The sequence below is a fragment of the Leopardus geoffroyi genome, chromosome E1 (assembly GCF_018350155.1).
Source record: "Leopardus geoffroyi isolate Oge1 chromosome E1, O.geoffroyi_Oge1_pat1.0, whole genome shotgun sequence".
In the NCBI taxonomy this organism is placed as follows: Eukaryota; Metazoa; Chordata; class Mammalia; order Carnivora; family Felidae; genus Leopardus; species Leopardus geoffroyi.
In genome coordinates, this window is record NC_059330.1 from 20,587,387 (window position 1) to 20,608,946 (window position 21,560).

At 42.8% G+C, this 21,560-nt stretch overlaps 1 protein-coding gene across 3 annotated transcripts in view; it reads right to left on the reverse strand.

Moving 5' to 3' along the window:
- MYO1D (myosin ID) overlaps positions 1–21,560 on the reverse strand; it is a 368,653-nt gene that overhangs the window by 231,282 nt on the left and 115,811 nt on the right. For all 3 annotated transcript variants that reach the window (XM_045488082.1, XM_045488080.1, XM_045488083.1), the window contains exons 7-13: positions 20,745–20,861; positions 18,848–19,051; positions 15,120–15,265; positions 14,928–15,042; positions 10,463–10,633; positions 6,422–6,492; positions 2,959–3,033 (exon numbers count right to left, since the gene is read on the reverse strand). In XM_045488082.1, the coding sequence (XP_045344038.1) occupies positions 2,959–3,033; positions 6,422–6,492; positions 10,463–10,633; positions 14,928–15,042; positions 15,120–15,265; positions 18,848–19,051; positions 20,745–20,861 (899 nt within the window). The remainder of the gene's footprint in view (positions 1–2,958; positions 3,034–6,421; positions 6,493–10,462; positions 10,634–14,927; positions 15,043–15,119; positions 15,266–18,847; positions 19,052–20,744; positions 20,862–21,560) is intronic.

Consider the following 21,560-nt stretch of genomic DNA (forward strand, 5'->3'; position numbering starts at 1 on the left):
TCAGTGGAGCGTCCGACTTCAGCTCAGGCCATGATCTCACGGTTCGTGAGTTCGAGCCCCGCATCGGGCTCTGTGCTGACAGCTCGGAGCCTGGAGCCTGCTTCGGATTCTGTGTCTCCCTCTCTCTCTCTCTGCCCCTCCCCTGCCCATGCTCATGCTCATGCTCTGTCTCTGTGAAAAATAAACAAACATAAAAAAACAAAAACAAAAAAACAACGAAGGTAATAAATGCCACCTTCTGTAGCCTCTTGCTACATATCCTGGGTGCCTTCCCCTGGCAACTCATGCTGATATTGCCACTGGCTGACTGAGGCTGTTTACTCCGCGGAGCAACACCAGACTCCATCACTCGTCCCTCAAAATGGGTGCATCTTAACTGAAAGTTCAAGCATTGGAACTCCTTTCTGAAAGTCCCTTTTCCCCATGACCAGCTTTTCCACGGACCCCTCTTGCATTCCCATGTCTCTGTAACTTTCTGGTGCTGACAGCTCCATCACTTGGTGGCTTCAACACCCATACAGACGTACCATTTAATAGGAAAACTTCTTGAAAGAACCGTTTAAACGCAACGTCTCTACATCTCATAGTCCGTATTCTCTGGAGCCCACCTCAACCAGACATTTGTTTTCACGACTCTACTGAGACCAGTGCTGTCAAGGGCCCACCTGACCTTCATGTCAGCAAATCCGATGGTTAATCTCGGCCCTCACAGCATTTCCCTTTTGACGGTATTTCACAGAGTTTATGATTTTTTTTTGGGGGGTGCCTGGGAGGCTCAGTCGGTTGAGCATCTGGCTCCTGATTTCATGTGAGGTCATCGCCTCACGGTTCATTGGATCGAACCCCGCGTCGGGATCTGTGTTGATGGTGTGGAGCCTGCTTGGGATTCTCTCTCTCTCTGCGCCTCCCCTGCTCTCTCTCTCAAAATAAATACATGCATATTTTAGAAAATCACTTTGTTTTTGGCTTGGCCTCTGTGACACCAGGTTTCTGGTTTTCCTCCTACTTCACTGGCAGCCCTGTCTCCTTTGCTAGTTCCTTGTTTTTTGCTCGACTCCGAACGCTGGAGAGTCTCAGGGATTAGTCTTTTTGACCTCTTCTATTTATCTGTGCTCACTCTCATTACTCTCATCTAGTCTTACAGCTTTACATACTGTCAATAGACTAGGGACCATGAATTTATAGCTCCAGTTCCTCCTTAACCCCGAGTTCCAGATGCGGACCTACAATTGCCTGCTTGGCATTTCCAGCCGAGCGTCCAACATTATAACATGTCCAGGACAACACGCTGGGTCTCCCCCACCCAGCTGGCCCCTCCGCAAGCATCCCTCCCCAGTGCTCAGGCACCGTCTCGGATTTCTGTTTTTCTCCCTCACACCACACATCCTATCCATCAGCGTATCTTCTTGGCCTCACTTTTGAAGTATCACTCGTTCTGACCACTTTTCATCACCTCTCTTACTACCATCTGGATTACTAGTCTATTTGGTCTCTTCATTTCTACTCTTGCCCTTTATAGTATGTGTTTTACACAGTAGCCCTAGTGAGTTCTTTAAAATATAAATCGCGCCCTACCATGAATTCCAATGGCTTCTCTTCATACTTCATCCTTACCTTGGCTCACAGACTCTTCTTGATCCACACCCTGCCAAACTCCTTAAATTCATTCTGTATTACTCTTCCCACCTCTCACTCTGCTTTTAGCAGCACTAGCCTGTTCTCAAGATACCCACGCTCACTCCCACCTTGGCACCTTGGCACTGGCTGCTCTCTGCCTGGAATGCTCTCCTCCACCACGTGTTCATGGCTTACTCCCTCACTTCATTCAGGTCTCTGCTCAAAAGTCACATCTTTTTTTTTTTTTTTTTTTAATGTTTATTTATTTGAAAGAGAGAGAGAGAGAGAGAGAGAGCGCGCACACGAGTGGGGTAGGGGCAGAGACAGAGAGGGAGAGAAAGAATCCCAAGTAGGTTCTGTGTTGTCAGTGGAGAACCCAACACAGGGCTCAATCTCATGAACCGTGAGATCATGACCTGAACAAAATCCAGAGATGGACACTTAACTGACTGAGCCACCCAGGTGTCCCAAAAGTCACCTCTTTTAAGAAGCCTTTTCTGACCACCCTTCTCGATAATGCCTCCCTTGACCCTCCTTGTCTATAACCTTCAATCTCCTACCTACTTTATTTTTCTTCACGGCAACTTGTCACTACCAGAAAGTTACTTATTTTGTTGCATAAGTGGTCACCTCCACTGGAGTAGAAGGTTCGTGAGGGTGGGGCAATAGCCTAAATTTTTTCTCAGCTGGATTTCAGGGCATAGAAGAATGTATGGCTCATAGGTGTGCAACACATTTTTGATGATCTCCCGACCAACTGACTATGCAGATTTAGTATATGAGTGACTACATGTATCTCTAGTCCCAAAGAAGAAACTGGCTAAGAATGTCTTCTTTATGGGCCTCTTTCCAAAGCATTCCTACTGGGTTTGAACTTACTATCCTTTGCCTGGTTTTACTTAACCACATCTTTTCCACATTTTCTTGGATTGTGAAAAGGTTCTGTCCACTCAGATTCTGTCAACACTGACATCAGATGCCACTCTGATATTAAAAGTGGTGTCTTAGTTGGAGGCAAAGGCATTACCATGGGAATCTGCCACTGGCCTACTTTGGGGACACCGGTAGGGGTGCCAGAAGGATGGTAGCAGTGAACAGAAAAACTGAGGCAACCCAAGGGAGATCAAGGAAAATGATATCAGCAGCAGGGCCCTGCCCTAAATTGATAGATTCCATAATCACAAAGTAATATATTATTTCATTCATATGATCAAACAGAACTAGAAAATTTGCCAGAAGCTCTTAAAGCTGTCACATAAAAGTAATCATGTGCATACATATTATGCAATATATATGTCAAAGAGCTTAATGGAAAGATAGTTAATAAAATTTCAATCCTACCTGTTATACATGAGGCGCTTGAAATCTTGAAACAAAGTGTCTTTATTTTTGTCAATAAATCCAACGACTGAATAGCTAATAGAGGGGAAGAAACCACAGAAAACATGCATTATTCACTAAGCAAGAGCCACATTTAAGCTTCTCTACAAATCTACAGGCCTTTCCAGTTTAATGATGCAAACAATCATCTGTGGAGCTGATACTGTCCATTTTGTCCTGTGTTTAAAAATTCCAAATTTACCTACTAAGTGGAGGGCATATTGTTTTTATTCCTCAAAAGGAGAGCAAACATCAATCATTATGATTAAGACTGCCATTTTCTACTGCTTGTTTACTGCTTACCTCAAAAAGGGGACTCTCAAAAAGATAGCTGTGTTTATCATCCAGCACTCCTAAGATCAAAGCAAAACAGCAACAGACAGGAACTACTAGTCTCTTCGTAGGGAGGTCAAGTGACTTGCCTAAGGTTCTCTCAGTGTATTCAGGGTGGGATAAAAGGATCCAAGGAGAACTGCAAAGGACGGTAAGATTTAGATAAGCAGAGGGGAAAGAGGAAGGGAGATCACACAGGGAAGCAGATCAAATGAAGGGGGAGGAGCAGGCACATGCATGGAGTGCTTGAGAGAAAACCAGGAGGGACAGTGTCAGGTGCTGAGTGCCCACATAAACTTGAGTTGGTGATGAAGGAGGGATCGGAGCTGCTCTGTTACAGGGGCAGGTGTGGACTCCAGGGGCAGTAAGGGTGGTGCTGGGGGCAGGAAAGTAATGGAGGACTCAGGGTGACAAGGACAGAGGCTCAGGTGTGAGGCAAATAGGAACTCCAGATGCACCTGCTCCCAACGGCTCTACCTTGTTGCCTGTCCTTAACAATCAGATCAGTGTAGATAATTCTCAGATGTCTAACCCAGACCCCTCGCTGATGTTCTCACCTCACATATTTGATTCTCTAAGAAGATTCCTTCAGGCTGCACAGCCCACAGGAGCTTCAAGGTCACCAGGTCCAAAACGACTTCCTTGCCTCCCGCATCCTAGATCTGTTTCCTAAGACCTTCAAGTCGCTTTTGACTGAAACCCTGAAGCCACCTGACTCTTTACCTATTGTCTAACCTGTAACATTCAAACTTCATAGTCCTTATTTTGGCCTTTAAGTTCTCATTATGATTTGATCTCAATCTACTTTTCCAGACATTTCTACTTCTCTATGCTACAAAAAGGATACAGTCCACTTAAATGGACCTAGTTACTATTTCCTGAATATTTCTAGCACCCTTCCCACTTCTCCCTTTAAAAATAATTCCTAGAATCTATGGACTAGCTACCATCAGCCTTCCTGGATTTATCACACAGAAATACTACATCATGTGCTTATTCTAAATTCTGACAATACTGTTATTAGTCATGTGGTGATTATTTTAGACCATCTTTTATTGTCCTGATGTATGCATGTAAGTGTCTGGATATATATGTACATGCATATTTATGGGTATAAATAAACACACACACAACCATATATGTACACATGCATCTTACATGGGAAGCTCTTCGTGAGCCGAGACCACACCTTATAACACACTGTGCACAAAGGAGATATCCACTAAGAATCTAGAAAGGGACTGAAGGGCTGAAAGAGAGAAGGGGACGTCTGAGGCATTGGAGATCCCTCAAAAGGGTCAGCTAGCATCCAGCACTAGGAGTCTGGAAACCTAGCTACAGTCTCAGCTATTCCAGAAACTTGCAGTGTGTGACCTTGGGTAAAAATTTACATAAGTCAAGACTTTACATAAACCTTTTAATCTGTAAAACAAAGGGGACGGGCTGGCTGGTCTCTATGGCCTCTGATCAGCTCTGCTTTTATGCTTCTGAACTGTATGAAAGTGTCCTGTAAGTGAGGCCTGCATTTTCAGCGGGAGATGTCTGCACCGCGCTGGATCCTCCCTCTTAGTATTCTGGAACCTGGGAACAGGACCAGAAAAAGTGGAATATGGTGCTATTCCAGCACTAATGGCTAGTTTGACAGATGGGGTGATAATCTTGAGCCATATTATTTTATGATTCAGTTTTAATTTAAATCAGGAACAGCTATTAAAATCCCTTCAAATGTCTTTTCAGCATTTGTAGAGATGATCATTTGCCTTTCTGTTGTTGTGTAATCTCTTCCTGTAATGGGTTTGATGAATAGAACTCCTAACGTATAAAAGAAGGACAAAGGAAAAGAGGAAACTTTAAACAATAATAAGATAAGAGGCAGTGTTCAGTGGACAAAGCATCCTAAGTGTAGTAGGCTGAAGAACTGCAACCCCCCCCCCCCCACCAAAGACATCTTTGTCAAATTCCCTGGATTCTGTGAATGTGACCTTACACAACAAAAGGTGTGATGATGCTAAGGATCTTGAGAAGAGAAGTGTATCCCGTATTACCCAGGTGGGCCCTAAATGCCATCACAATTGTAGTTTTAAGATAGAGGCCGAGGGAGATTTAACACAGACACACGGAAGAGAAGGCAGCATTGTGACCACAGAGGCAGAGATTGGAGACATGTAGCCAAAAGCTACTAGAAGCTGGCAGAGGCGAGGAACAATCCTCCCCCAGAACCCCTGGCATGTGGCCCTGTGGACACCTGGAGTTCGACTTCTGGCCTTCGGAATAAGAATGGATTTCTCTCTTGTTAAGCCACTTGTTTGTTATAGTAGCCCCAGGGAACGCAGATGCTAAGGTGGTTATATTTTTAGTCATATTTTCTTATCAATGTCTACTTTTCTTACATTGTGACCAGAAAAATTGGCTTATGAGAATTTTACTTTTTCAATTAACATTTGAAAAGTAATATGGCAAAACTAATTTTCCTGTAGTTACCCAACTGCTTGTAGTTCTTCACACACAGGGGTGGCTCTCGGCTCTGGAATGCCCTCCCTCCTCCCTCCTCCCTTCCTCTTTCCCCTAAGCCTCTCACTTCTAGGACTCAGCTTGGATAGCACTTCCTCCCCCCAAACCCCTCTATACTCCTTGCCCTGGGCTAATGACTTCTCTTCAATATTTCCATAATGCCTTGCACATCTCTAGTTTGACCCTTCTCATTCTTCGTTAGAGTGACTTATGTATCTGCTACACCCACCACTGAACTGTTAGCTTCTCCAGAAAAAGACCCATCTTACCCATCTTTCTATATGTTCTTAACATTCTTCCACGATTTATTTATCCATCAGCTAATGTGAGTGGCATCTATGCCATAGTGGCCACACTATGTGCATGGCCGCCATAGTGTGGGTTCAAGAAATGGTTGAAAAACAAGGAATGAATGAAGCTATGCCCTTTTTTTTAAGTGAGGAGATGAAAATATACTGGCCTATGAAATGGTGGAAAAATGCAAATAAATAGGAAAACAGTTTTTATTTTCTCTGGTTATATTTTCTAAAATGAAGTTGCATGCCAGTCATCGCATTAGGTACCAAAGTAAGATACTCACACAACATCACCTGCGTAATGTCGAATTCGAAAGTCTCGATCAAACTCCAGGATTTTGTCTGAGGCGCAGAGCTAAGAAAATCAATAAGGAGATTATTTTGAAAATGGCTATTTTCACTTTCCTAAAAATATACTCCAATTTCATATAAGATGATGATAGTGTCACAAATCATGATACCATTATGAATGAGATAATGCCCCACCGTGTGAGGCTTATATGGCAAAACCTTCGAGCTTACACAGGAAATCCACACAGCTGGACTTCATTTCCAAGCCACCCTTGCAGCTGGATATGGCCAAGTGACCAGGTGCTGGACAATGGACGGTGAGTGGAAAGGAAGTGTGGTTATGTCAGGCCAAATCTGGTAAGAAGTGGGCGATCCTTTCTGCACTTCCTTTTCTCCTCCCATTAGCTGGATGCAGAGAAGGATAGTGGCAAGGGGAGGGAAGAGCTGGAAAATGGAAGAAGTCCAAGTCCCTGGGAGAGAAGTGCTAAAATCTTGGCTGCTGCCTGGGTGCGGCCCAGCCTATCCAGAGTCTCTTTCTCTTCCACACTCCACTCAAGGAGCACCACACTGAAGGCTTGCTGTCTGCTAAATGCACATGTCTCAGTCAGTCCTCACAACTGATAAAGTAAGTTAAGTATTATGAGCTCTCTTTTACGTACTAAGGCCCAAGTCACATGGCTTGTAAGTGGTAGCTCTGATGATTCTTGGGACCAGATGTAATGTCTGTGCTCTCCACGTACACAACGGCCTGGCTAACCTGTCTTTTGCTAAGCTGGGACTCAAGTTCAGGCCATCATTTCAAAGAAGATCAGCCTCCTGCAGCTCTTTCTCATGGAAGAGGAATACGTTCCGGACAGGCAGTTTTTTTATAGCCTGGTGGTCTCCACTGCTTTCTGTAATTTTCCTTGTTATAGTAACACCCAGACTTCTTTGTCTGCCCTGTGAAGGATCACTTGACATCCTACAGGTTCTAAAGCAGACATCCAAGAATCCATAAAGCACTGAGTACACTTACGTACAAAAACTTAAGTTTCAGTATGGTGGCTTCTATATTGATAACTGGACTAGTAAAGGAATAATTAGTTTATTAGTTAGACAAGTGAATAATTCCAGGAAATGAGCGTCAGATTTCCGAGGTCCAAATCTTGGTTCTGTTTTTAACTTAACTTTTTAAACTTAATACTTTATAAATTTTTAATTTCATTTCAACTTTAATAATTACTTCTATCAGAGAGTTGTTCTAAAGGTGAAATGAGATACAGAGACCAACATAACATACATAACATACAGAGGGATCTCCAAAAAATTGAATTCCTCTTTCCTTCTGTCTCTCATTAACCATTTTACAAAACCCTTTTATTTATAAAGCTCCTCATGGAAAAGGACCCAGGAGATGCCTATGCTGAGTATTCTCACATTTGGATACTGCAAAGTCTCAACCAATCTGAACGCAGAAGATTTTAGATTTTTCTTTACTTTCTGGAAAGAAGTTATGTTATCATTTAACTTTGTACGCTCACAATACTTTAAATAGTAATTTCATGGTTTATTGGATCATTTACCTGTCTCTCCATGATAACTTTAACGTCTAAAAAACAATTCAGCCCCATAAATAAATACAAGGCAGAAACTTATTTCACACGCCCATAACTCAAGATAACATGTAACCAATAGCAAATGATAATACCTGGCTTAGCATACAGCAGTATAGCATTATTTAAAGGAAAGGTTCATAGTGATGAAAATATCCTGACTGCTTGGTTATTTCATTTCTTTCCCTCATTAGGGCAATAATCCCAGAAATTAATTGGGACACTTTAAAGGTCCCAATATCTCAGGACATGTCTGGGGGATGACAAATCCTGGAGGAAGGAGCTACCTGGTTTGAGAGTCAGAGAAACCTGGGTTTCCACATTTAAAGGAAAAAAAAAGGGGTGCCTGGGTGACTCAGTAGGTCAAGCCTCAGACTCTTGGTTTCAGCTCAGGTCATAATCTCACAGTACCTGAGTTCAAGCCCCACGTCAGGCTCTGTGCTGACAGCTGTGGAGTCTGCTTGAGATTCTCTCTCTTCCTCTCTCTGCCCCTCCCCCCATCTCTCTCTCTCTCTCCAAAAAAAAAAAAAATAAACATTTAAAAAAAAAATAAAATAAAGGAAAAAAAAGAAAGAAAATTCCCACTTCTGCAGATAAATCATCATTTCACAATTTCTTTTTTTTTTTTTTTAATTTTTTTTTCAACGTTTATTTATTTTTGGGACAGAGAGAGACAGAGCATGAACGGGGGAGGGGCAGAGAGAGAGGGAGACACAGAATCGGAAACAGGCTCCAGGCTCTGAGCCATCAGCCCAGAGCCCGACGCGGGGCTCGAACTCACGGACCGCGAGATCGTGACCTGGCTGAAGTCGGATGCTTAACCGACTGCGCCACCCAGGCGCCCCTCACAATTTCTTATTAAATCAGTGGCAACTGCTTAAAAGTACTATGTACAGTTGCTACTTTAAGAATGAGATTATGTTTCAAAATATTTGGTGGACAAATTTAATTCAGGTGTATAAATGGCCAAGGTGAATCAAAATGAGGTCACTTCTCATATGAGACTCATAGTTAATTTATTTAAATGAAGTGGAGCCTTGCATGTTTTAGTTTTAAACTGAATATTCCATAAGATCTATTTGGTATAATCGTGACCAATTCAATTCAATTTTACAAACACTGATTAGGTACCATCTGGTAGGCAGGATGTAGGTGAGTCTCCAAAACCTGGGCTGGGATTATAAAGGACATGGGTAACCCAGCTCTCTAAGACAGGACATCTGCCCACGTAATAATACCATCTTTTAATGGATCGCTCTAAATAGTGTAGGTTGCTTCTAACTTGGCTCACTGCTCTGTCCCCAGCATCCAGGATTACGCCTGGAAACAGCAAGTCCTTGTATCAAATGTGGGAAATGTTCTGACCAGAACCCTCATGTCAAAGGTCAGACCGTAGTATCTGACAGCCGACCGACTTGTAGGAGGGATCCAAGTCAGTCCTCAGTAACAGACCAAGGAGAATCTTTTAGAAATAAACTGGCCTAACATAAATATCAGTCAGTAATCTATTTCTCAATGATTTGTGCTTTTATCCAGTTAATTGTGGATTCTTACTCTTCTGATTACACAGTTTCAAAGGGGACAAAGTCAGAAAATAGATCTATTTGTGCAAAAAAAGAAAAATGGCAGTGTGTCAAAGATTTACATGGAAATATGGAGGAGCAGAAATGTTTGCTCCTTTCTTTATGGAAGTGATGGTGCACGGAACCTGTTCCTACTTTAGTCTATGGCTGCTAGACACGCCTGTATTGGTAGAGTGTCGGCGGACCACCAGGATGACGGTCTGCCCCGCCCAGGACAAACATAGTATCTGCGAGGCACGGCACAAAGGTCTGATAACCCCGACCGCCACCACCCATTACAGAAATGTCATCTGTTTAACGACATTTTTAGAATGTGAAAAATGGGGAGTTTAAAAGATACCCATTCGTTTAAGGGAACGAATTCCTTGTAACAACGAGAATTACAGCTAGAATTCCCCTCATTTCAAGAAAGTCACATAGCCTGAAGAACTATGGCAGAGGACACATACTACGTTTTATAACTGATGACAGTAAAAAGTCAAGGACAAAAGCTGTTTTTGGTGCCAGAATTATCCGACGCAGGAACAAAATTCTAGCACATGAACAAGGCCTCTGTACCTATTGGTTATAAATGACATCATGCTTTCTAAAATCATGTTCATTTTTCCTATTTCTAGCAAATTGAATAGTCTGGAGCTCCCTCTCCTGGATATTATGATTTTTATCAGTCTTGTCATCCCATAAACCAGACAGGCAGGATTTACTTACAGTAGTAAGTTGCTTCATGATTGCTTATGCTCTTTCTTGCTTAGTTGAGTGGACCTCTTTTAACCCAACATTTAAAACCATTTAATTGTGTCCAGCAATGGGGAAAATCCTACACATCAAAAGTAGAGGAAGTTCTCATGAAGCACACTACCTTTCGGCTGGAAAAATGACCATGTTTGCCCAATTTGCTGTTAAGCGCTTCGAGGAACATTTCATCGGTGACCTTGCCGACATTCATGCAGGCGTCATCTAGGATAGCAATGATCCCCTTGTGCTGCTGCTCCACAAGGTCCACGATGATCTGATTGTTGAAGTAATCAATCTGCAGGACACAGCACGGAAGTGATCAATCTGCAGGACACAGCACGGAAGTAATCAATCTGCAGGACACAGCACAGAAGCAGGTCCAGAGGGAACAGAGAGCGGGCCAGGCAAAACCCCGATGCCTCCACTGGTTTCAGGAGTTTAGGTCAAGCTTCCTTGGTGTTACGTATGTGAGTAGCATTAACGAGGTCTGATGCTAAAATGAGCATGTGTTCTACCACAGGTTTAGTTTTTAACTTCCTTGTTGACTCTGTCATGAACACTTTGTGTTACCTGAGTATAGCTCAAGGCAAAAAGGATAAAGTTGGTGATATTTCTGTCATCACTAACTTTTGTTTGAATCCTATACCTAACCCTACTCCTTCATACTCTCAATCTCCCAATCTGTGTGCCATTAACCACAAGAGCCACACTCCACTAAGGACTGACAAGTAACCTTAAAGTGTTATTCGATATGTTACTTCATGAGGTTAAGGTATCATACCACAACTTGAATTTTTAGTTGTATGGCCCCAGATGACTAAAACTCAAAAGAGCATCTTCTCCAGCTTCCCCAAAGTTAAAAAGCATTCATGGGTTTAACAGAGTTTTGAGATTTCTCTGGGAAAAATACAAAAAAAAAAATCTAATTCTGAGATGAAAGTTTCCACAAAAGAGAAGAATAAACTTTTCAGGGGCACCTGGGCAGCTCAGTCGGTTAAATGTCTGACTCTTGGTTTCAGCACAGGTCATGATCTCACGGTTCATGAGACAGAGCCCCATGTCCGGCTCTGCACTGACAGTGTGGAGTCTGCTTGGAATTCTCTCTCCCTTGCTCTCTGCCCTCCCCACCTCAAAAATAAATAAATAAACATTAAAAAAAGAAGAAGTTCCAAATAACATCTGCCTTTCAGCAACTTCAATATACACAGAGTTTACACAAAATTCCTCTGCTACATCTGTTTATTTGGATGGTCTACAGCACAAATCTCACCACACTCACGCCGGACTAACTCAGGCTAGCTGTACATCATTTGAAGGTGGGCAGTCTGCTATCACACTTTTAGTCCTGTGTGTTCCTGTGTCCCCCTCATTCAGGAGGTACCTAAACTCGAGTGTCGTCTCCATCACCTACCATAAGACCTATACGTTCACAATGGACTATTACAGTCTCATGTGGACTCCTGCTCCAGGTGCTCATGCCGGTTATCTGTCTGTGGGTTTCAGCTCTCCCCCTACTCTTCCAAGTTCTCTTCTGTATCCATGGACTGAACGTCTGCAGACTGGGTGGCTTCTACTTCCTTTTTCATACTTTTGCTAGTTTGCTAAATCAGTGAGTCTCAAGAGGATGACCTTTTCCCCCCAGGGGGCATGTGGCACTGCTGGGGGACATTTTTGGTGATCATGACCACATGTGCCATGGGAAGAGGCCACTAGGCGTCACGATGCACAAGACAGCCCCATAACAAAGACTCATCTGGCCCAAACGTCAACTTTGCAGAGGTGGGGAAACCTTGGCCTAAATATTTACTTTTACTGTGGACATGTATTACATTTCCTAATTAGGGAGAAAAAGTTATTTCCATCTTTCGAAAAAATATCCTTACTATTCTCAAAAAGCAGTAACTCTATACTAATTATTAGCTGAAGTCTTAGACTTTGGGAGTATGGAATTAAAGACTAAGTCTTCTGTCCCAGGGACAAAATAATTAAGTCCTCTAAAGTTCCAATTGTAAAACTAAAGCGATTAGTCTTTGCTGAGAAGTTCAGAAACTTTTAGTTTGTAACTTTAATGTTACTTCAGTGCTTAAAGTCGTGGCTTCCATACCAGGTTCTTCCAGCAACCTTGATTACCAGGAGGCTTCTTGGGGGTTCCAGGGGGCAAGAAGAGATATGACGAGTAGCTCAGGGGCACAGAGCTCCCATTCCCACCCCAAATAGAGCAGCTTTGTGCCTAACAGTCAAGTTCTCAACAGCCAAAAATGACTTGTAAACTACAGCACCAAAAGCCTGCAAAAGTGAGTCAAGCTTAGGGACCTTCTGATGGGAATCCACATATACCACCTCTGAAACAGACTGGCAGAAAAACACTGATTCTGAGACCACACAAGACTCCAGATCTAACAACCAAGGACATACGCGGCTCAGGGACATATATCAGATGACACCAAGGGAATGCAACGAGCAGGATCCAGACTGTGGGCAGGTCCACAGGACAAACGACTCGTTCTCTTCGTTGGAAGATTGCAGGGAAACAAGAGATGGAGGAGGAAATCTATACGTATGCGAGAGTCCTACCAACTGACCACAGTGTAAGAACCTTACCTGGATCCGGATTCAAACTGTAAAAACAAACCTGTAAAACAACTGAGGAAATGTGAACACTGCGTGGATATTTGAGGATAATAAGGAATGACCATTACATTTTTTTTTTACTTTGATAATGGTATCATGGTTACGGTATTTGTAAAATGCCATACAATGTAAAAGGCTTTATCTTTCAGAGAAGCACACTGGAATATTTACAGATGAAATAATATGATGTCTGAGATCTGCTTCAAAATAATCTGGGGGTGTGTGGGTGGGTACAGATCGACCCAAGACTGGCAACCCACTGTAACTGTTATGGTGGGTGACGGGTCCATGGAGTTTATTATATTACGATCTCTGCTCTTATGTGTATTTGAAATCTTCCATAATAAAAAAACATTAAACAAAATCAATCACTATGTTCAGAAATTGAGTTTTTAAAGGAAATAATTACCCAGAATAGAGACTTTAATTTGGGGAGACCTGGCATGTAGTTAGTACAGTGACAATTACCTTGGATCTAGCTTTTTGCCCCCTCTAGGACATTTATTTCCTGGTTTATTTTGCTAAGGATTTTTACATTTTTAGGGCTTCTGCTCCTTTTTCAGATGTTTGGAATAGCCTACTAGAACTGCTGACTTTTCTCCTTATCAGCTATGCCTGTGGAATTGGATACCCCAATTATTAAAGGGTATTTTTGGCCAGTATCTCTGAATCACATCTGAATCATAAGTTTCATGATTAAATTTGCTATAAAAATCTAAGCTTCGGTTATACTGTGTATTAAATTGTACACCAGATCCGTTCAAAGAAAGCTGCATCTAAACTTAATTGAATTCCATCTCCAATGTGCCACGAGAGTTCACGGTGTAAATCAAAATTGTAGGTGATCCTATTATAAAGTAATAATACACCTTTTGGTTCATTTGTAAATTGGTAAAATTACACTAACATACTTGAACAAAATTTTCTTATGGTATTCTGATGTTTAACACATGATGGAAGGTGAATATGAAATTTGAGGCAGGACAGCTATTAATTATACCACTGTCTCCCTTTCTGAATGGGAGGAGACAGAAAGTAGGAAGGTGGGAAGAAATATAAAAGTAATTTACATACAACACCTCAAATAGCTTTTTACTTTTACGTTGGATACTTAAAAAACACTATTCTATTTGGCAAGAGGACAAACACAGTTTTATAAACACAGAGACGTGTGGAAACTCAAAAGTTTTTGCATTTTTTTTCAAGTCTGTTCTCAAGACGGTTTAAAAATACAAATTTAAAAGAACAGTTTAGTAGGTTTCATCCTGTCTTAAGCAGGGGGTCTAATGGTAAGCAACAAGAGAGCCAAGTAAGTCATGCTTTTTGGCTGTGACGTCTGGGGCCTGTGTCCTGGGGCAGTCCCGCTCCTGGTTCTACCTCACTGCAACTGTTTGACTGTAACAACTGTCAACGTTCACAAAGGGGCATGAGGTGGTAACAAGGTGTGACACGAAGGCAAGCCAATGGAAATAAATGTAAATGCAGGTGTTTCCATGCATGGATTTCAGAGAATATAAACCATATTAACTGGAGATAACAATGCCATTTAGATTACAGAGTAGAAATAAGAGGAGAAAGAGGAAGGAAAGAAGACAAACTAAATTTGGAAGCAAAGTCCAGCCAATTTAAGGCAAAAGTCACTGCTCCGAGTAACTTCTAAATGACACTAAACTCTCCTAGACAGATACAAACCAGAAAACCCATGTGGCATCAGCTAGAAAGTGCAAAGGTGGTAACTCAGCATTTCTGGGCACCAACAAGGCAGGCCAGCAGCTTAGAGAAGTCGCACCTATCAACCCTGAACGTGACTTGTAATCGCATATCCCCAAAAGGGAAGTTAATGTTTACGTGTTGCACATACTCGAGAAGATTAAAACAAAACTCCTAAAATGGTAAGATCTGACATTGTCGCTGACACATGAAGCACATGAAGGTGCTTCCCGGAGAAGCCCACTCACATGCTTCCAGGGGATCCCCTCCCGCTGGTACTCCTCCTGCTCTTGCTTCAGAACCAGCTGGATAAAGAGCTGCTGCAGCTTCTCGTTGCAGTAATTGATGCAGAACTGCTCAAAGCTGTAGGAAGAGGAATCCATGAGGTTCAAAGAATTAGAAAATAAACAACAGAGTTTTAAGTACCTTGTCCAGTTTACCTGTTGTTGTCAAAGATTTCAAAGCCATAGATGTCCAAGACACCGATGACAGTGTTCTTCCCATGGACTGTGGTGTCATAGTTCTTAACCTCAATAATGTCATTGATGCGAGTAACAATCCAACAGAAAAGGCGTTCGTATATTGCCTGTGAGGAAAACGACATCATTAATTCTCAGTCCTCACATGGGACGGAGTCTTCTGTTTAGATTTGCGGTAAGTTTTACATTACCATCCACCTTCTCCTTACCATTCAATGTAGCTGTTGTTACTCTAAGCAGAAAAATTAGAAATGCACATCACCTGTTTAAAAACTACATGATGGGGGCACCTGGGTGGCTCAGTCGGTTGAGAGTCCAACTTCGGCTCAGGTCATGATCTCACGGTTGATGTTCGAGCCCCACATCGGGCTCTGTGCTGACAGATCAGGGCCTGGCGCCTGCTTTGGATCCTGTGCCTCCCTCTCTCTCTGCTCCTCCCCTGCTCACACTCTGTCTCCCTCTTAAAAATAAATAAAGATTAAAAAAAATTAAAAAAAAAAAACTACATGATGAAGGGGCACTGACCTGGCTCAGTTGGGTAAGTGTCCGACATTGGCTCAGGTCATGCTATTTTGGTTCATGGGTTGGAACCCCGCATCGGGCTCTGTGCTGACAGCTCAGACAGAGCCTGGAGCCGGCTTTGGATTCTGTGTCTCCCTCTCCCTCTGCTCTTTCCCTGCTCGCACTCTGTCTTTCTATCTCTCTCAAAAATAAATAAAACATTAAAACAAAATTTTTTCCAAATAAGAAAAACGACATGATGTATGCAACACTCAAGTAAATGGTTTGGGTTTTTTAAAGATTACTATCAGTCATTATGGAGTTCCAACACCATCCCCACATGTGTCTCTGTGCCCAGCTACATCAATAATTGGCCGACTCCCTTATAGAGTTTGTTCCATTGCTTTATTGTGAGTTTCATCCAGTATTAAAAAGTGGGGAACCAGGGTGCCTGGGCGGCTTAGCCGGTTGAGCGTCCAACTCTTGACTTTGGCTCAGATCATGATCCCAGTGTCGTGGGATCAAGCCCTGTGTTGGGCTCCACACTGAGAATGGAGTCTGCTTAAGAATCTCTCTCTCCCTCTACCTGTCTCCCCTGCTCGTGTGTGCTCTCTAAAATTAAAAAAAAAAAACAAAAACAAAAACAAAAACAAAAACACGGGGAACCAATGAGTTAATATCTATGTCCCAGTAGAGCCCTATGGATTCTAAAAATATAAACACTGATTTACAATGCTACGTAAAGATCTGGACCAAAGACCACAGTTTGAAGTCCTTGAGAATGAAACACATATCCAATACCCAAGGACACTCACACAAAGACACCTGTGGACAGACGCACCACACACTCACACACACGCACGTGCTGATACAAACACGCTCTGCGGTGCCACATCTTTAGCACACTCATTGTCAACAGCTCCCTCCAGCTACACTGTCTCCACCTGCACTCATCTACACAAACTGCCTCCAGTTTTCGCCTCCCCTTTACTCTTTGATCCACTCTAGGCTCTGCTTACCTCCCACCGCTCCCCTGAAATGGTTCATCAAGGACCCCAAGCGCCTCAATGTAGGCACTTTCTTGTGCTTCTATATGGACATCTTAGACGCTCAGTCTCACTCCACCTGGTTTCCCACCCTTTTCTGGAAACACTCTCCTCTCTGGGATTCGTGATATGTCACTACCTTAATTTTCCTCTCATTTCACTGGCTGTTCCTTCTTGGTGACCTCTGATAGGGTCTCCCCTAACTGGCCTCAGTCCTCTTCACTCTCTTAACACCTCCTGAGTCATCTCCTTAGATATTACACAGTAGTAACATAATAATAGTGATATGTAATAGTAATATTCCCCCAACGCAGATCTCTCCTCCAAGCGCCAGATTCCTGTGCTTGCCAGCCTACCTGACAACATGCCTAGAGGTCTCGCGGCCATCACAGACACACGTACCGCTAGGATCCTGATCTTCCTACCTCTGACAACTGTTCATACTCTACTTCTAACCAAGAACAAATGACACCAGAAATTTAGGAATTTCGTCATTCATCCATTCAACAGATATTTGCTGAGTACTTACTATATGCAGGTTGTTGGAGACACAGTACTAAACAAACATAAACACAGTCTCAATCTCCAAGGAGCATAGGGAGTAGAATGAAGGAAAGAATTTCTCTCTCTCTCTCTCTCTCTCAAGGTGAGTTGCGTGGGATCTGAGGATAATTAAACCTGTTCAGAGTTCGGAGGCCAGGGAAAGCTTCTCTGAGAAAGTGGGCTGAGACCAGAAGGATGAGTAAGAGTTGGCCAGGAAAGAGGGGGAGAGAAAAGCAATCCAAGCAGAGGCAACAGCATGTGCCGAGGCCTTACAGCTGGAAGGAGAAAGGGATAACGACAAGCTCCAATTCCTGAGCACTGGAATGAAGAAAGGAGGCTGGAGTGTGGTGTGGAAGGAAGCAGGAGACATAGGCTGAAGCCAGACTACATTAGGAATAACCCTTGATTTTATCATTCCCCAGACAAACAGGGGCTGTGGATTTCACATCCCAAATACGGTCTGTCTCAAATCATCCTCTTTTCCCCATTTCTACACTACCTGCCATGGTCTCTCTCCTGGATGCTGAACTATCTCCGTAACGGTCTCCTCACTGCCACCCCCAGCCCCCATAAGATTCGCCATGCTCAAGCCAGAGCCATCGTTTTAAACACGCAGACTTGCTGTCACTGCCTCTGCTTAGAATCTCCCACTCTCCGCTGCACTCGGATAAATCCAAATTCCTCTTGAGACTAAAAACCAAGCCTGAGACTTCTACAGGTAAAAACAGAATATGCGGCAACCTAACCAACCAGCCAAAAGACCAAGAAAACAAGGAAATGTAAACTTGGGGACACAAAACACTTGCCATGCAGATAACAGATAAAGAGTTAAAGTTACAAGCTCTTACAAACTGGCAATAAAATGAGAGCGGCCTTGAAGAAAAATGTACTAAGGACATTACCAGGAAATTCTCAGAATGGATTTAAATACCTTACAAAAAAATATGGCAAGACGCTCAAATACACTAGCAATGAAAATTAAAGTAATAATCAAGTATTACCGTCCACCCATAAACTCAGTAAATTTAAAGTTTAAAATCAGTGTGTCCCGAGCTCTGGTGAGCTCCTTCCTGGGAGTCTGTCCAACGGAAATAAAAGTGCTGGTGTGGAGGGATACACACACATGGATCTGGCAGCATTATCTGTCGTGGCAGAAAAAGGAAACAAGGTGAATGACTTAGGAGGAGGATGGCTAATAAATCATGGTGCCATCACCACACAGACATTAAAGACAAGGGATGAGAACTCCATCGGGGAACCTGAGGTGGTCTTCATCAAACACTGGCGGAGCAAAGCAAAATGCAGGACGAGGAGAGGGCCCATCATTAGCTTCCCAGTCAGTGAGCTTCACTTTCCTCAGAATGTGTCCTGAGAATGATGCTCGCAGTCAGGGGGTTTTATGGAGACTGTGATGGCCCCAAACATCATGGTTTCTAAAAGCCTTAACCCACTTTCTAGGAACGTCTGGATACATCCTCACAGAAGTAGCAAGAGGGGTGGGTGGACAGGAGACCAAGAAGGTAACAAAGAAGCCACTCCTGCAGCCTTGGTAAAGGTCTGTCGACACCAGGCCTGCGAGAGTGTCAGTTAAAATCCCACCTTGGCAAAGGCGTCCCTTCCATAGCTAGCTTCTTGCTCTGTGTGCTGCTTGTCGATGATGTCGCGACCTGTGGCCACCGTCCGGTAGAGAAGGGCTTTCTCAACCATGTCCGTCTTGGTGGAGAGCAATTCTGCTAGGATAGAGACAACCTTGCCATTGTCAATGAGAGGCGTGTCACCGTCCACCACGAACTTTAAATTTCCCTAAAGCAGGGTGAAGAAAAACAAGACGCACCATTTCCAGCCAGATTCTGAAACATTACATCCGGGACATATTTGCCAACTTAAGATAAAATTCAACGTGACCTTGTTTGTAGCACAGATTTCTTACACACATCACGTTTATATAAAAATCTAGTGCACTGCCCATCTCTCTTCTCCAGACACCCACCTATCTTTTCATCTGCACTGTTTGTTTCTGATGGACAGAGGTTTTACATTTTTATGTAGTCACATCTATGAATCTCTTGCTTTATGGTTTCCCTTACTCTGTGTCATACTTAGACCATTCCCACTCCAAAGATTTTATGGATATTTAATATTTTCTTCTAATATACCGCTTTCCCCCTTACGTTTAAACTTCTAACTCACTTAGCATTTATGTCGCTGTGTAGTGCAAAGAATCTAACGTTATTTTTTCAGAAGGGTAGTTAGTTGCTCCAATATTATTTATTGAACAAACGGTCAAACTTTTTCTCCTGATTTAAAATGTCACCTGTAGTATATATTAAACTCCCCCCTTCCAAGTTTGTGAGTCTATCTATATTTTATTTATTCAATAAGCAATAAATACTTACTAACCACCTACCAACTGTCCGGCACATGAACCAATCTGTTGATTAATCTGATGATATATTTGTGCAACAAGTTGTAAAGCACTGTCACTTTTACTATCATTTTAAATCTGGTAGAATTCGTAACGTCCCTTCTCCCCCCCCCCCCACCCCCTCACTACTCTTCTTTAGTACATTTATTTGATCTTCTTACATGTTCGTTGTTCCGGGTAAATTCTAGAGTCGTTGTGTCAACTTAAAAATGAAATTCCTGTTTGGCTTCTGAAGGATAATGTTGCACCTTATTTATAAACTGATTGAAAGAATGGGACGATTAATAATGTTAAAGTCTTCCTAGTTAGGGACATTTCTTTAAGAGAACAGTTATATTACCCTACAATACTTTTTATACAGGTCCCGCACATTTCACTAGAAGTTAAATCTTGCCACGTTAAAGTAAAAGGTGACTTTTATTCCAGATTTGAACTCATGTTGTCCCTCATTTTTTCTAAGGTTCCATGTTCATTATGTTTTCAACATCTATAATTACACAAATGGTAACGAAAGACATCTGACAAGCAGACCCCCATGTCCTCTGAGTTTGCTGTGGTATCGGAGAAAATGACTGACCCGTGAGCTGGCCAACCTGGTCTGCAGTGTCGGCCACCGTGACCTGGCTATGCCTTTGACCAGTCATGCCACCCTGTTAGGGCTCACTTCCCAACATGAAAAGTGAGATGGTCAAAATTCCAGTGCTGATAATTGATGATTCTACGTCTCAAGTGCTTTTAGAAATGTATTCTGTTCAGAAGTGTTTAGGTTATACCACTGGTAGTCACGTGGTTACTGAATACGTGAATCCTCGGAATTAAACGCTTGAAAATCTGATGTACCAGTAAGACAACTAACTACAGCTAAGTTTTAAAACCTATAGCGCTCAGAAAATCCTTCATAATGTTATAAAATGATGGAGAGAACCACAGATACAGCAATTTCTTCAAAACGGAGAGAAATTTTCTTCATGTAAATTACTTTTGAAAGCTACAGGGGAAATGCAAAGTCTCCCGAAAGAGCCTCCTGTCTCCACAGGGAAGCAACATATTCTGAAAGGCGTTCCTACTCACCAGGTGAAGAATAGCAGCCAAAATTTTATACACCGTTTGAATCTCCTCAGGTTTGAAGCCAATTACTTTCATGGCTTCAGCTACTACTTTGAATTCTGCAGCATCGTTGATGGAAGACTGGGAATGAAAACGGAGAACTTAAGTCGCCGACATTGCAGACGAACGTGAACATCTACCAATTATGAGACTACATTCAAGTTTAGCCAAGGTCTTGAGGCTGTTGTAGCAATTCACCAAGTACCTCAAGAAAATGAAAGTTATTTCAGGGGCAGAAACATCACTCAGCACACACAATGTCCATCTGTGTGCGAGATGGCCACCATCAGGCAAAACAAGCATCACATACTTGTCTGGAACCTTCAGTGAGGGAGCAAGTCCTGAGCTGCCTCACAGAAGCTGACGGCCACTCGGTCACAAGTGAAGAAAACATGAGACGTGGAATCACAAACGGAAATACCAGCTGTGGGAGCCTCTGAGACACACATCTGGCTGTTGTTGCCGGTGGCTTTTTTCCCCCTAGAATTAGCCTTCTTGTACAGGCTGGGAATAACACTCTCTCTCTTGAACAGTCAGGCTTTTTATTTCACAGGTGGGGAAAAGCAGGCCCCCCCAAAGCAAACCGGCCTGCCTCAATCATTCAGCTGGCTATTGAATATTCTGGAATCACAACCACTTTTTCACAAGCACGCAGCGCATCAGATCTACCTGATTTGGGGGGTTGCTATAGACTGGATATTTGTATCCCTCCAAAATTCCTATGCTGAAATCGTGACCCCCCGCCCTCCCTAAGGTGATGGAATTAGGAAGTAGGACCTT